We start from the raw sequence: 13,716 nt of genomic DNA, 5'->3' as shown, positions 1-13,716 counted from the left end.
TATTCTGTGTCCTCTGCTGATTTGGGAGCATTTAATTGCATGTGATGGGAGGGATGGAGCAAAGGCTGGGTAGGACAGCACAGAGTTGTGTGTCTGAAAGTGGCAAAGGAGCCTGAAGATTAGAGAAGATCACGGAGCTCCTGCATGTGAGTGCCGATAGCTAGGGCAGGAAAAGATGTGATTAATGTGTGACTGGCTTACAATGCGGCTTGGTGCTGGAGTATTTCTCTAGAGGGAAAGCTGTGAGTCCTGACACGTACATTACAGCTAATACACAGGCATCAGTGAGATTTCCCTGGCTTCAGCTGAGAGTTCTGTCACCAAGAAAATCTAACAAAATCCTCCAAACTAAAAAAGTGGCACCAGCATTTTGTGCATTCAAGGTATTTTGTACCTGGTGTTTTCTAAGGTTGCTGGCAGGTGAGGGAATGGCCCTGATCCTGAATGCAGTGCTTGGTAACAGCCTTGTTCCAGGAAAGTTCCCCCCTCAGCTGTGGGATGTGCTTCTAACCCATTAAATTTCTCAGTAGTTCCTCACGCTCTCACGTTCCTGACGTTTTCGTTAGCGAACTGTGGTGGTTTTGTATTATGGGAAGTGTTAAACTGGTCCTTGTGGTCCTTGAAGCCTGTGTAATAGGATAAGGGAGCATACACATGCCATCTGAATTACTGAGGGGCTGTTGCTCACTTGTAAAGCTTGATTGCATCTAGAAATCAACATTTGGTGCAGAAGCATCTTACTTTGATAAGGTTAACTTCTTTCCTGGGAGTGATAAAGTGTTAAATAAGCACTGTGACTGTGAATGGAGTTCAGGTAATGGTAGCCCCATAAATAGATGTTCTCACTCTTAAGGGAATGGATGCTGAATCCTTTCTGAAGTTTCTCTGAGCACAAAGAACTGAAATCTTTGAGCCTGCAGCGCTTGTGACCTAGCAATTAAATAAGCATCCTTGGAGAACATCTGAGATGAGCGGGCAAAATGCAAATATTTGGCATGTGCAGGAGTGCTGTATTGTGATGTTGCCATTGCCCACAGTTCTTCTCTATGTAAGCTGTGTGCTTGTTCTGGCTCTTGCATTTGGGCCCCACAGTCAGCTGGAGCAGAACACAGGTCTTGTCCAGGTATGACAGTAGGGAGTCCTCCTGTGCTGGGGCAGAACAGCAAGGGGAGGCAGATGTGTCCTTCCACTGCCAGCAATGACATCCCTGTCAATGACATCCCTGTGCCAGGCCTCAGGTGGGCACAGGGTTAAGTCCACAAACTTAACCATCTTTTGAGCTGACTAACAATAAGAATTTCTATGATGCCAGACCAAGGCTATTTTCAAGTCAAACCCAGCCTTCCTGAAGGTATGAAATGGCTCAAAAATTTCAGGAGATGCTGAGCCTTCACCCTCTTTGTCGCTAGGATTCTTGAAAAGTACGCGATATCCAGTTGCTTTGGAAAGTCAGGGTTCTCAGTGTTGAATGGTGCTGCTGTTCCCTGTGGTTTTCCCAAGCTGCAGGGTGTTTCATGCATGTGGGTGGCTCCTGCCAATGCTAAACATCAGCCTTGTGGACTTGGGTGTCCACACATTCAGAGTGATTTACTAGCTCAGATAGAAGTGTCTAGTCCTTGACTTGGGTAGCTATAAGTATGTCTAGCATGTCTCAAAATGTATTTTCCTGCTAATGAAAGGGGAATTATTCTTACTCTGCAGTGTATTTTGAGAGTGATTGTGTTGAATGCTTTGTACATCTTCCCTGGCTTTGTTTTGTCCATTACCACAAGTTAAGTAACAGCAGGTGAGGGAATGGCCCATCACAGTGATGCTGATACACATGGTCACCTGAGCAAACCTAGATTTCAAGGAATGATGACAAAAATATTAAAAAACTGAAAATTCAGCTTAAGTGCATCATTCTCTGGCTAATATTATGGACTAGGAGTGTTTTTGACTTCCTTCTCAGTAATGAGACATGGAAATCCCTTCACAGCCATAGTGACCAAATCTCTTCTTGGGTCCACTATGCCCTGCCAGGGAGGGCTTCCCAAGTCCTAAGGCAGCCCCCAAGGGGCCTGTCCCCAGATGGGGTCTGTGGGACTCCTGTGCACTCTGTGAACAGCATCATGTCCCCAGATCTCCAACCAGCCTGGGAAGCCTCCTCCTGCTTCCCTATGGCTCCAGGAACAGATATGTGCAACTGAGAGCAAATTTCAGCTGCAAATGCTTGGCTGTTGAAGTTGACTTTAGGAAGAAGAAAACATTTTATTTCCTTCTGACTTCCATGGCTTCTGCTCACTGCTGAGGCTGAGGAAAAGCCAGCAGTGACACCATTTCAAATGCTGGCTCCTTAAATAACCATTTATATCCAGAAGATTAGGCAGCCACAGAGGAACCTTGCAGCTCTTGGTTTTATGCCCATTATGGAGAGGGAGCAGAAGCACATGGAGTTTAGTGTCTTCCTACAATTACACTTGCTGTCTGTGACAAAGCCTGTTCACCTCTCTTTTGCTTCAGCTTCACAGACACCTTTGGGGCTTCTTAATGGGTGTACAGGCACAGTCCTTTGGTCTTTCTTTTCTAGATGGGGCTGCCTTTGCTCCTTGTTTCTCTCTGCTCCCTGCCTAGCTGGGTGGATGGATGGATGGGCAGGTGAGGATCAAGTGCTGGAGTCAGTTGATACTGTAATCCCTCTTGGAATAGCTGTTACTTTTTCTTGTAGTTTAGCCTTTGAAAGATGATGTTTGCTTAAAAGAATGAAAGGAAAAATGGAAAAGCAAAGGGAAAGGTGGTGGTGGTGGTGTGATCAGCAGCTGCAGGGTGATGTGTCTGTGCCTAAGCTCAGGAGGCTCCATCCCACTGGCCTCTTCATTCCATGGATATGTAGCTCTGTCAGCTCTGTGGTGGGTCTGTGCAAATTGAGGGGGAGAACCTGAAACCATGACTGTGATAATATAAAGTGAATTTCAGTGCCGTGGCCTCCACGTGAATGTTCTCTGTCCCCTTTTCAGTCATTAGGGAGCAAAGCAAATTAATGCCAACAGAGGCTGATTCAAACCTTTGCCCTCATTTAAGGGATTCCAAAAACTGTGGTTTTGTTACGTGCTGGAGCCAACTGCCCTAGAGCAGCTCAAGGACTGGAGCAGTCTTTGGTGTTTAACCAACATGAAAGTCAGTGTTTTGCTAAAATTGTCAATGACAAGTGCAGATCCATATACTACTCCTTGACTAGGACCAAATTTATCTCTTTTATGTATTTTTAGCAGACTGGGTTTTTTTAATCTCTCTTTCCAAGACAAAATGTAAAGAAATAAAAAAAGCCTCAGCATAAAAGTAGTAGTGTAAAAAAACCACTCTCCAAGCAAAACAACCAAAAAGTAGTCAAGGATAAAATAAAATTAAAACATTCCCCTTGTCTGTTTTGAGTAAGGTACATGAATTTCCAACTTGCTTATTTAGTTTTGGAGCAAAAATCCTCCCAGGTGTATATAGTTTTTGATGTTAAAATGAGACATGCATTTGTGTAAGACTGAAATGGTATTTCGGATAACTGCATCCAGAGTTTTTCTATTAAGAGATGGGTCAAAATGGGAACAAGATGGTGGCTTAGAGAGCACAAAATGGTAGGTGAGCCCTCAGGAGGGAGCACAAGGCAGCCAAGCTGGCTCTGCCACCGCCAGGGAATAGGACCAATAATGGCTTCAATAAGCTTCTAGCTTTGCCTCTTGTTTTTCCTCTGTCATTCTGGAATTTAATATTATGTGACATGGCCTTTATGCTAACATAGACTCTGAAAACAGTATAGCCAAGACTCAAGTATGATTTCTCCAAAGAAATGGTTGAATTTCATGCTCCCCCATTAATAAACATACAGATTTATGAAACCAGAGTGCCCTTCTTTGGAGCACACATTTTTCTATGGTTTGGACATAAAATTACATTTATCAAGGCATTGCCTATGTAAATTATATTCTCTGTTCCTAATGCCATATGATGTTACCACTAACATCAACTTAATGCCAGAATTCTGCACTGGATTGGGGGGAAAAATGTAAGGAAAGCATAAAATCAAGACTCTTGTGATACAAATGTCAGTGTAAATATTCACTGGAGCAGGCTGGCCTGAGCTTACAGGGCTGGTCAACGGGTTGGGTTGTGCTTCTGGCTGTGCAATGTGGTTTGGATTCCAGTTGTAGAATTCTCTAGAATGTGCATTTGAATCCAGCATAACTTAGTTGAAAGGGTAAGCAATTGTTCAGTTCATGGAGTAAATAATATTAATCAGAAAATAAAGATGTATAATTTAAATTTGTTTGTTGTCAGGGTGATGGAGTGGGCAGGTGACCATGATAAACTTTTGCAATTCAAAAGAAGAATTTCTGCAGTTGCTGCTTTCAAATGCCCAGTCTGTCATTAGTATAACCAGCACTGATTTCAGTACCAGCAGAATCAGGCACTTTTTTGCCTGGCTTGTTATTGGCTGTTCTTAGTTATTTTTAAGAATGTAAAAATCAAGTGGAGTTTTTATAATTGTTAACAGGCAGAAGGTTTTAGCTATGTCACTTGCAAGTGCTGAGCACTGGCTCTGACAGTCTTCACAGCATTTTAAAAGCAGTTATTTGTGACTGCCATATCACAGAACATGTTATGCATCAAAATAGTATTTTTTAATTCTGAAAAATCCCTGAAGATACCACTGGGTTCTGAATATGGCAGATGTGTTAGTATGTTAGGACGACATAAGTCAGGCAATTTTTCCTTCACAGGACAGTTCTTTACTATGCTCTGTTGAAACATCCATTTCAAAAACAACCTCTATATTTACAATGGCAATTTTGCACATGCAAGCTGGAAATGTACAACATTTCAAATATGAATTCTTACCAGGTAGTGGTGTTTAAATGTCTATTAAAATTTCACATGAACTTACTGCCACCCATTCAGGAAGAAACTGCAAACACAAATCCCATATTTAGGTTAAAAAGTAGGAAAAATCTCTACTAAATTTCCACCTTATGAATTATTTTATAGAAAGCAGTAAGTTCTTTTTCAGCAGTGGAGAAGTCTGTTTTAATACTTAATGTCATAGTGGACCTAGTTTTCTGATGACTTTGCTTTCCAGTTGGTTTGCTTTAGCAATCACAACTTATTTTTGTTCTTTTTCAGTTGAAGAGGGTGAATCTTCAGATTTTGCTTTGACCTGGGACTCGTCAGTGACTCAATCAGGTAAATATTTTAGGTTCTTCTGATTGCAAAAACTGCCAGAAAGCTGCCAGGCTTTTTACAGGAACTGTATTTTGTATGTCACATTCCTGTCTCAAATCCAAGACTACCCACTGCAACACAATTTTTATATCAGTTCCATATGGTCAATAAAATCTATTACACACAGAGACTAATATACTCTTATCCTCCAGAGAGCCATTCTTTCTTCTTGTGGGCACACTGAAACGGGTTGTGATTTCTCCAGTATAACCACTTTGAAGTTTTCTGCAATGGGCACTGTTACACATTCATTCCAATCTAATTACATAAAAGCTGCTTTAATAGGAATTTTAAGCCTTGGTCTCAACTGGAATGTGTGTATTTCTCCTCTCTGAGGAAATTGCAAAGTACTGTCAGGGCAGGAGAATAAAAGTGGTACATCGCCATGGTAGAAAGATTTAAAATTTGAACGAGCTTTTGGTCTGTTTGACAGTGATAAACATGTGTCTGAAGCTTGTTCATCCATGTTAGGTCAATAATCTGAATAAAAAGAGGCTCAAGAAATTGAACAGGATAAATCAAGTTTGTCTGTGTAATGTGTATTGATAACACAAGCATGAGGGTAAATGTCAAATTAGTTTGTGGCTAGTTTAAAGTAACTAGCCACATCTCAGTCTGTGCTCCATGTAAAGACTATTTTTCTGTCTGTTTTTAACATTTATGAGATGTTCAGAATATTTTTGATTTTGAAGACAGTAAGTCTGTTTCTGTGCTCTCTCCACATTGGACTGTGCAATGGTATTCTCTTAAAAGCTCACCAATGATATGGAAACAGCTGAGAAACTGAGCAGTAATATGAAAACCAACAGTGGTATTGCATTTCTGGTTAGATGGATTTTTTAAGAGTCAGGGGGAGCCTGCCTCCCAGGGGACACTTTCCTACCACAGTGAGCGTGAGCATCTCTCTGGTCTCGAAGGCATGAACTGCCTTTGCATGGCACTTTGTGGCCTTTCACATTGTACCCACTGTGCTCTCAGATGCCTCTTCTGGGGCACTGGGTGCATCTTCTCTGGGCACTCTGGCTGCTTGGAGGGGTTTGTTTTCACTAGTCTTTGATAGCAAATATTGCTGCTGCTGCTGCAAACCCCCAGCTGTGATGTGGAAGGCCCCTTTGTGCCTGGAGCTAACGGTGCATGAAAAGAGCGCTCGCCAGCTCTCTTGCTTGACCTTCATCTCAAGCAGCACTGCAGTGGAGTTACTGGTGTTATCATCTATCACAAGTCTGCAAGTGTATTACATTCAAAATAGCCTATGGTTCAAAACAATGACCAAAAAACTTTCTGTGCACAGCAGAGTTAATTTGGGGTTGGTATTGGTGACTATGCCTTAAGTAAAAGACAGACTGTGAAAGGCTTTTACCAAGTTAGTTGAGTCTCCATTTTTCTTCATTTATTCCCACAATTACAGCTCTCATTCAAGATGTCGGATGTGGGAGAAATGTATTGTATGCATGATTTATGGCAGCTTTAGGAAAATGTGTGTTAATTGGGGGGTTTTCTTAACACATTTAGTAGCTACAGAGGCCAGTCTTGCATGTGTATAAAGATGTGATATCATATCCTGTCAAGTTGGGATGCAATACATAGCACAAAAGTTGCAGGTTGGAATATGATTGAGGAACTATACAGAAAAAGCTTAAAAATCCCCAGTTTGTGGTGGTGTGGCTGTGTGGAGTCACTGGCTCTTGTGTGGTGTGGCTCCACAGCTATATTCAGTAACTGAAACCAGTCCCTCAGTCCCAGTGTGCGAGACTTTCATTATGTTCTTTTATGATCTTCCTGTTTGCATTAGCTTCAGTAGTGTGATGTTGAAGTTCAATAAAGGGTGAAAAAACATGCTTCAATTTCTTGTTTCATGTCCCTTCCTTCCCTGGCCCAAAATGACAAAATTGCCTCCCCTTCCTTAACTCCCCGAAAGGAAAAAAAACCCCAAAGGCCAAACCTGGGACTTGTTAACTCTGAAACATTTGCCAGATGTTTCAAATTAACATATTTCTCTCCCTCTTTCTCCTGTATGTGTTTGTACATCTCTGTGTGTGTGCAAACACATACAAAATGACTTCTGAAAAATTCTGTTGGCACTCTGCACAGCTGCTGTGGGCTGGGGGAGTCATGGTCCCAGGGTTGGGATGGTATGTAGGAACAGCAAGAGCTGTTACAGGTAGAATGTAAACTTTAAGCTTTTAAAAAATATATAAATATATTTTTCTACTAGTGAAAAAACTATATGGGTGCATCTGTGGGGAAAAAAAGGAGCTTTTGCTGCTATATTTTTAATTCATCTAACCCGTAGAAGCTATTCTGAAGAAAATTTTTTGTGACATGAGTTGAGTCTGCAGTCATGGGTCTTGTCTAGGTGGCTCTGATGACCATCTGTTCTTGGTGTGCCAAACATGGGGCTCCAAGCTCAGTGTCTCCTGGGGGAGCTTCTCTGCTTGTGACACGTACTGAGGGTGCACAGCCTGCACATCCCATGCCTGCACATCCCATGCCTGCACATCCCATGCCTGCACACCATGGCACTGGGCAAGGGCTGCTCATGGGAGCTGCTGAGTGCAGCCCATGGAAATTCGGCTGTGAACACTATGACAAAAGAAATCCTGTGCTCAGATGGGTCTGTTTGGTGCTGGCTTGGTGCAGGACCATCCTTTTTCCTCTGGCAGAGTGTGTGCACAAGTTGCTGTCTGCTCTGGCGTAACTGCTTGTTCCTGGTAAAATCTGCCAAGGCAAAACCCTTTGCAAGATTCCAGCCCGTGCTATAGTTGCACTGAGGAATTTATTCCAGTACTTCAAATACAGCTAGAAATAGCTTATTTTTTTTTTAAATAACAACAACTTAAAGGCTGTGCATAATAACCTAGAGAATCAAAACAACATAGAAGGGGCAGAGGCTGCCCTTGCACCAGGGTGAGTAATCTGAGTGTCCACCAGTACTGTTTAACAATGGGCATATAGCAAATTTCCTTCCTCTTCAGGTTTTGTAAACATCTTTTCCTTAATGTAAAAGGAAGAAAAAAACCCTTTTCCTTTCCTCCCTTAATCCAAGGACTTAGTTTGTTGTTGAATAGCTGGTCAGGCATGTTTTGCTGCCTAAGAGGCAGAGATGTTTTCTGTTCCACAGGAACAGTGTAGCTGAGTAGTTCTTCTCCCTGCTTTCCCCCCCCCAACCCTTAACACACGTGCAGCCCCTTGCAGCCTGTCTGTCCTTCTCCAGAAGTGTCACTGGGGTTGGACTGGGCAGGGCTGCTGGGGGCCAGGCAAGTGCCCACCTCTGCTCTGCAAAAGGGGTTCTGGCTTCTTCGAGGCCAAGACAAAAAGAAGGTTCAAAACTCGCAGAACAAAGGTCCGGTCACACAATGCTGCATTTCTGTTGCAATACATCACCAGGGTATTATCTTGAGGAGCAACAAGGGACATTTTTAAAGTAAAAAGTCTTACTAAATATATAGAGAATTTAAGGCATTTTAAAGACCTATGAAAGCATTTTATATGGGAGTTGCTGGGGAGTTTCTCATTAGCCTGACTGTGAGGCCCCAGGGAATTTTGGCTGAATTGTCTGGGGCAAACAGAGCAGATTCTGTCTTCTCCTCAGGAGCCTGCAGACCTAAAAGCCTAATTTTTTTTTTGTGTCTGCTTTTGAGGTAGTTGAAGGTATCTTGTTTTTCTCTGCAGCTACATGTTACAGTACTGATCAAGAAAGAATTTTGGAAATAGGGAACAGTGGACCATGTCCTGAGTGCTGGGGACAAATGGCCCTGGGTATGTCTCTGTGCACGAGTGTTTGCAGAGCGTGGGGGTTCTCTGCAGTGTTTGCAACAGGAAAGGCCTCTCAGTGCCCCAACCATCCATTAGCACATAACATTAGTGTAATTCAATTATAACATTCCAGAAATCATAAAAATAAATTACAGGTTGGTATTCCCTGCTTTCCCCATTAGCTCCAAATTTCCTGTCCCTGCCACCGAGCTCGCAGCAGCAGCTGGGCACACGTGTGAGGGACATGTTAACACAGCACAGCATGGGGAAAAAAAGCAAAACACAATATTTTAGGACACAGATATTTGATGTTTTTCTGTTAAGATTTCTCCGCCGTGCTCTTTTTATGCAGTACACCATTTTAGATTTTTAATTGCATTCTGCAATTTCTTTTAAAGTTTCTCTTCTTTCAGGGGAAAGAAAAGGGGAAGCAGCAGCTTTTCAGAAATGAACCACAAAATAAAGGAAAACCATCCTGTGGTCACTCATTTTCCTCTCTTATGCTTTGCATGGCATCTCCCAGCTATGTAAATCAAAATTTTCACTTGGTATCTCTAGAGGAGCAACATCTTGACACAATTTGGAGACTTTCTTTTTCTGCAGGGCTACCAGAGCTCATGCTGGGGTGTTTTTAATGCTGTCTCTGCTGCTAGGGGCTCGCATTGCCTGTTCCCTCCTGGCTGTTCCCTCTGTTCTCCTCCTCTTTCAGTCTTCTGATCTGGTGCTGCATTGTCTGTTCCCAGTGTTGAAGGTTTCTGTTCTCCTCTGTTCTGTAAGTTGGGTTTAATTTTGGCTTCTTGGGAAAGCTGGGGTCTCATGAAGCAAACAGAGACTCACTGCTGCAAGTATTCTTGCCTTAACTTTTTCCCATTTTCTGTTTATTGAAATAAGTGACAGAAAATGTGTTCTCCTGCCTCACCTTTCCCCTTGGGGAGGCCTGTTTTGTCTGTACAGCTGCTTGGCACCTTGGCTTTCCTCCAGCACTCTGGGCTTGCATGGGCCACTCTTGCTGCCCAAGACCAAGAGCAGCAGCCTGCCAGGGCCCCTGTCCCCTGTGGTGTCCCAGTACCCAGAGCTGTCCCTTGTGGTGTCCCAGTACCCAGAGCTGTCCCTGCCCTCTGCCTGTGGGCATGGGCTGTGCCAGGAGCATTCAGGGAGTTTGGGTGAGGGAGACTCCACAGACACCAAATCCCTTTTCTCTATTCCTGTTTGCATTGGATTTTGTCTCATTTAACATCTAATTGCAGAATGCAGAAGAACACAACATGAAATTCTGGGATCTCTGCTGCAGGGCACTGGAAAGGTCAGTTGCAATCCAGAGGGCATTAGAACCCTGTTATTTTGCAAGTACTCTAAAATAACCTGTCCTGAGTGCCTGCACAAGCTCAGATATCTTCTAGAAGCTGATTTCATTAGTAAATCAGTATGAGAAGATTCTGATTACACTGGGTAAGAATTTACAAAGAAATAAATCTTTGAATTTAGCAAAGAACTTAAAAGACTTTGGTAACTTTTTTAGTTGAATATTTTTCAGTATACTGTGAGATCTCAGCTGGTTGGCTGTCTTGTGTTGGTGTAAAATCCTTGTCCCTGCATTGACCTGTGGGATGCAGCCCAGTCATATAGTCTGAGGGTCTCAAAATTTTAAACATCTGCTCTGGAAGCATCCAGAACCCAGAAAAATGCAAACAAGAAATAAAGCTTGGAATGTTTGCAGCTCGAGTTACTGCATTCCCCACTTAGAATAAGTTGAGATTTTATTTTCCTTGGTAATGTGTGGTTTTTTATGATGTCACATTTTAATAGGTTGTTTTAGAAGAGAAAATGAAAAGAATTCTCATTTCCTAATTATAAAATCTATTTTTAGCATTGCTATTTTACAGATAAATACTAATTTATATTTATTTATTTAAAGAAAGTGCTTTTGATAGTGTTTTATCAAATGGAATATGAAGTAATAGGAAGTACTTGATACTCAGATAACGTGGTAGATGAAGATCCTAGACAGATGTAAGATTTTTGTAGCTGGATAATACAAAAAGAAACAAAACAAGTAATTCTAAACCCTTCCCAGATTGCTGTGTTTGTGGGAGTCAGGGCACAGCTCTGTATCTGCAGGCACGAGGGCTTCCTGCAAGCAAGGCTCTGCTCCCAGCACTCCTGGGCAGCGCATGTGGGGCTGCAGGAGGGAGCTCTTGGCTGGAGTGACAGGGCGGTTCCTGGGGTCCCTGAAGTCCAGGTGACATCCTGCATCTGTAGCACCTCCAGGGGAAGGAGCAGTACAAACATGGGATTTGTTGGTGCATGCAGAGCAGCCCTGACACATGCACGGGTGTGGAAGGAGCCGCCCCGCCAAGCTCCGAGGTTCCCCGGTGGAGCGGCACCGTAGGTGTTCCCCTCTTGTTTGGGGAGGGAATCTCCGGCAAGAAGGAGAGATCTTCACATGTGAACACAGCATGGGTGTCAGTATTTAAATTAGCAGCACACACCTGTGTATTACAGCGTTTCCTAGAAAATACTTACTATTAAAAATGTTAATTGGGAAAATTATAGAGATAGCACAGAGGAGGAGAATTAATTTCCATGGTACAAGAGGCGAGGAAAGAAAAGCTCATTTCAAAGTGAGCTGTCAAGTTCTCCCCCAACCCCATCACCCACCATTTCCCAGCCTTCTTAAAGACAATGTACACAGAAAAGCTGGTCTGCTTCAAGGAAGCTGAGCAAATGTAGTGCATTGCAGCATGTCATCGGTGCCTAAAGCCAGCCCTCCTAATTGCTACAGGCTACAACTGTAAAAGGGAGGATTGCTGCAGGGTCACAGCCTCGCCTGCCCTTGTGGACAAAGCCCCAAGAACTGATGTGCACTGGGATGCTAGAAGTGCATCAGGATTGGTAATGGGCAGCAAGGTTTCAGTCGAGTCTGGGAATTCCTCTGGGGTCATTAGGATAACCTCACCTGAAGTCTTGTGAGCTTGGTGTATGTGCTGGTGTGGGGCTGCTGTGGGTTTGGGGATGTTCCCAGAGGGTCTTCTGGCAGCAACATCCTGCTGGGGACACAAGCGTGCCACCAGCATGGATGGCTGCATACTGATGTTCTGGGGTAGGCAGGGCCCAACCTCCTCAGGGCTGCATTCCTGCCTTGCCAGCATTTTTCTCCCTCTGACAAATGTACTTTTTCTTTAAAGTTGTGCCTGTTGGTACTTTACCTGCCCGGAGATTGTAGCACTGTTTCATTTCCTAGCACACACTGAAGGAAGCCAATGCCTTTCATGGGTGGACCATCAGGAACAGCCTTCCTGGCTCTCCTGGGCTTGCTTGGTCTCCATCAGGCATGAAAATCCTGGTAAAGGATCTGCCATTGAGCTGGAGTGAGTGCTGGAGAAGAGGAAGACACAGCACCTTCCTACCTTCTTCCATTCCTGTGTTTCTTTTAGTGGTGCCACCTTGTTCTCCCTTGCTGACCAAGTGAAGGGCTGTGATTAGAAAAGCATTTTTTGTGTTTCTAAGTAGAAGTTATATCTGTTTATGAAACTTCAGGGGCACAGCTAGGAGTAATGGGCTAAGGTAAAGCAAAGGAGATGCTAGGAATGCTGAATATCAGGAAACATTTCCGGGTAGTGGGATCTTATAGCCTGGTATCATCTTCCTTTACTTTAGTAATTTAGACTGGACAAAGCATATGAAAATACAGTATAGGAATGGTTTTATATCAGCAGAGGGGTGGATAAAATCAGCTGATAAATCCTTCTCATCTCTAACCAATTCTGCTGCATTCTGGATTAGCTAGTCCGCAGATTTGAGCAGACAGAATGGTCAGCCAAATTGTGCTTTCTAGAGCTTATTTCGTAAATATTTTAAGGTAGGATCTCAAAGCACTTGCAAATGCTAATTAAGCCTCCCAGCCTAGGAGGAAGTCTTCGTTGTGCCACATATTCACACTACTTTGCATTATTCAGCCTGCACAATGCTGCAGGTTGACCTTCCCCAAAGGGCTCTGGCTTTGGAACTGATGGGCACTTGCCAGCCCATCCTGCTTTGAGTCATTTCTGCAGGTCAGTGCCTTTGCTTTTCCAAATGTGCCTTGTCTGGCTGGTAGGCGTGGGGGAAGCTGAAACCATGCTGCCTTAGTGATTGCAGTGGGTTTTACCTTTGTGAAAGCAGACAGCTGGAGAGTTGAACAAAAGTCTCCTGGTGAACAATTTCTTTGGTTTTCACAGAAACTTGTTCTCGTTTGACTGGTTTATACTTTGCAGTTGTAACTGGTAGCTCAAAGCTCCCAGCCCGAATAAATGTAGAACAAGAATAGTAGAATATATTATGTTGGTCTGTTGCTTAAACAAGAAAAATCAATAAAATATAATGCCACAGTGGTGGATCCCCAGTAATCACTCTTCTTAAGAAAAAAACAAACCTTGGCAGTCATGAGAATGGGGTTCTATAAACAAGGTTGTAAAAGAAGAAAAATAAATGGAATGAACAAGCTGCACTGCTTTGATTCTGCACTAAGAACATTGATATGAAACTCTGCAATGAAGAAATGTGTGAAATTTATGATGCTTTGCCCAAAAAATCTTAGCTTGTTCAGTACAGGAAACTAGAATAATTTGGGTTGGAAGGGACCTCTAGTGGGTCTTGCTCAACATTGACCTGACTTGTAAAAGTTTTGTAGACTTTACTATGGTATTTTTGGTTATCTTGTCTTAAGCTGTT

At 43.1% G+C, this 13,716-nt stretch overlaps 1 protein-coding gene across 5 annotated transcripts in view; it reads left to right on the top strand.

The window, feature by feature from the left end:
* The window catches only part of ZNF423 (zinc finger protein 423), a 282,260-nt gene that overhangs the window by 90,598 nt on the left and 177,946 nt on the right, over positions 1–13,716 (top strand). For all 5 annotated transcript variants that reach the window (XM_077185134.1, XM_077185130.1, XM_077185131.1 and 2 more), the window contains one exon: positions 5,152–5,211. In XM_077185134.1, the coding sequence (XP_077041249.1) occupies positions 5,152–5,211 (60 nt within the window). The remainder of the gene's footprint in view (positions 1–5,151; positions 5,212–13,716) is intronic.

Source organism: Agelaius phoeniceus, chromosome 12, assembly GCF_051311805.1.
Source record: "Agelaius phoeniceus isolate bAgePho1 chromosome 12, bAgePho1.hap1, whole genome shotgun sequence".
NCBI classification, from domain to species: Eukaryota; Metazoa; Chordata; class Aves; order Passeriformes; family Icteridae; genus Agelaius; species Agelaius phoeniceus.
The sequence above is the reverse complement of the archived record's forward strand: the minus strand, read 5'-3'. Positions and strand labels throughout refer to the sequence as shown.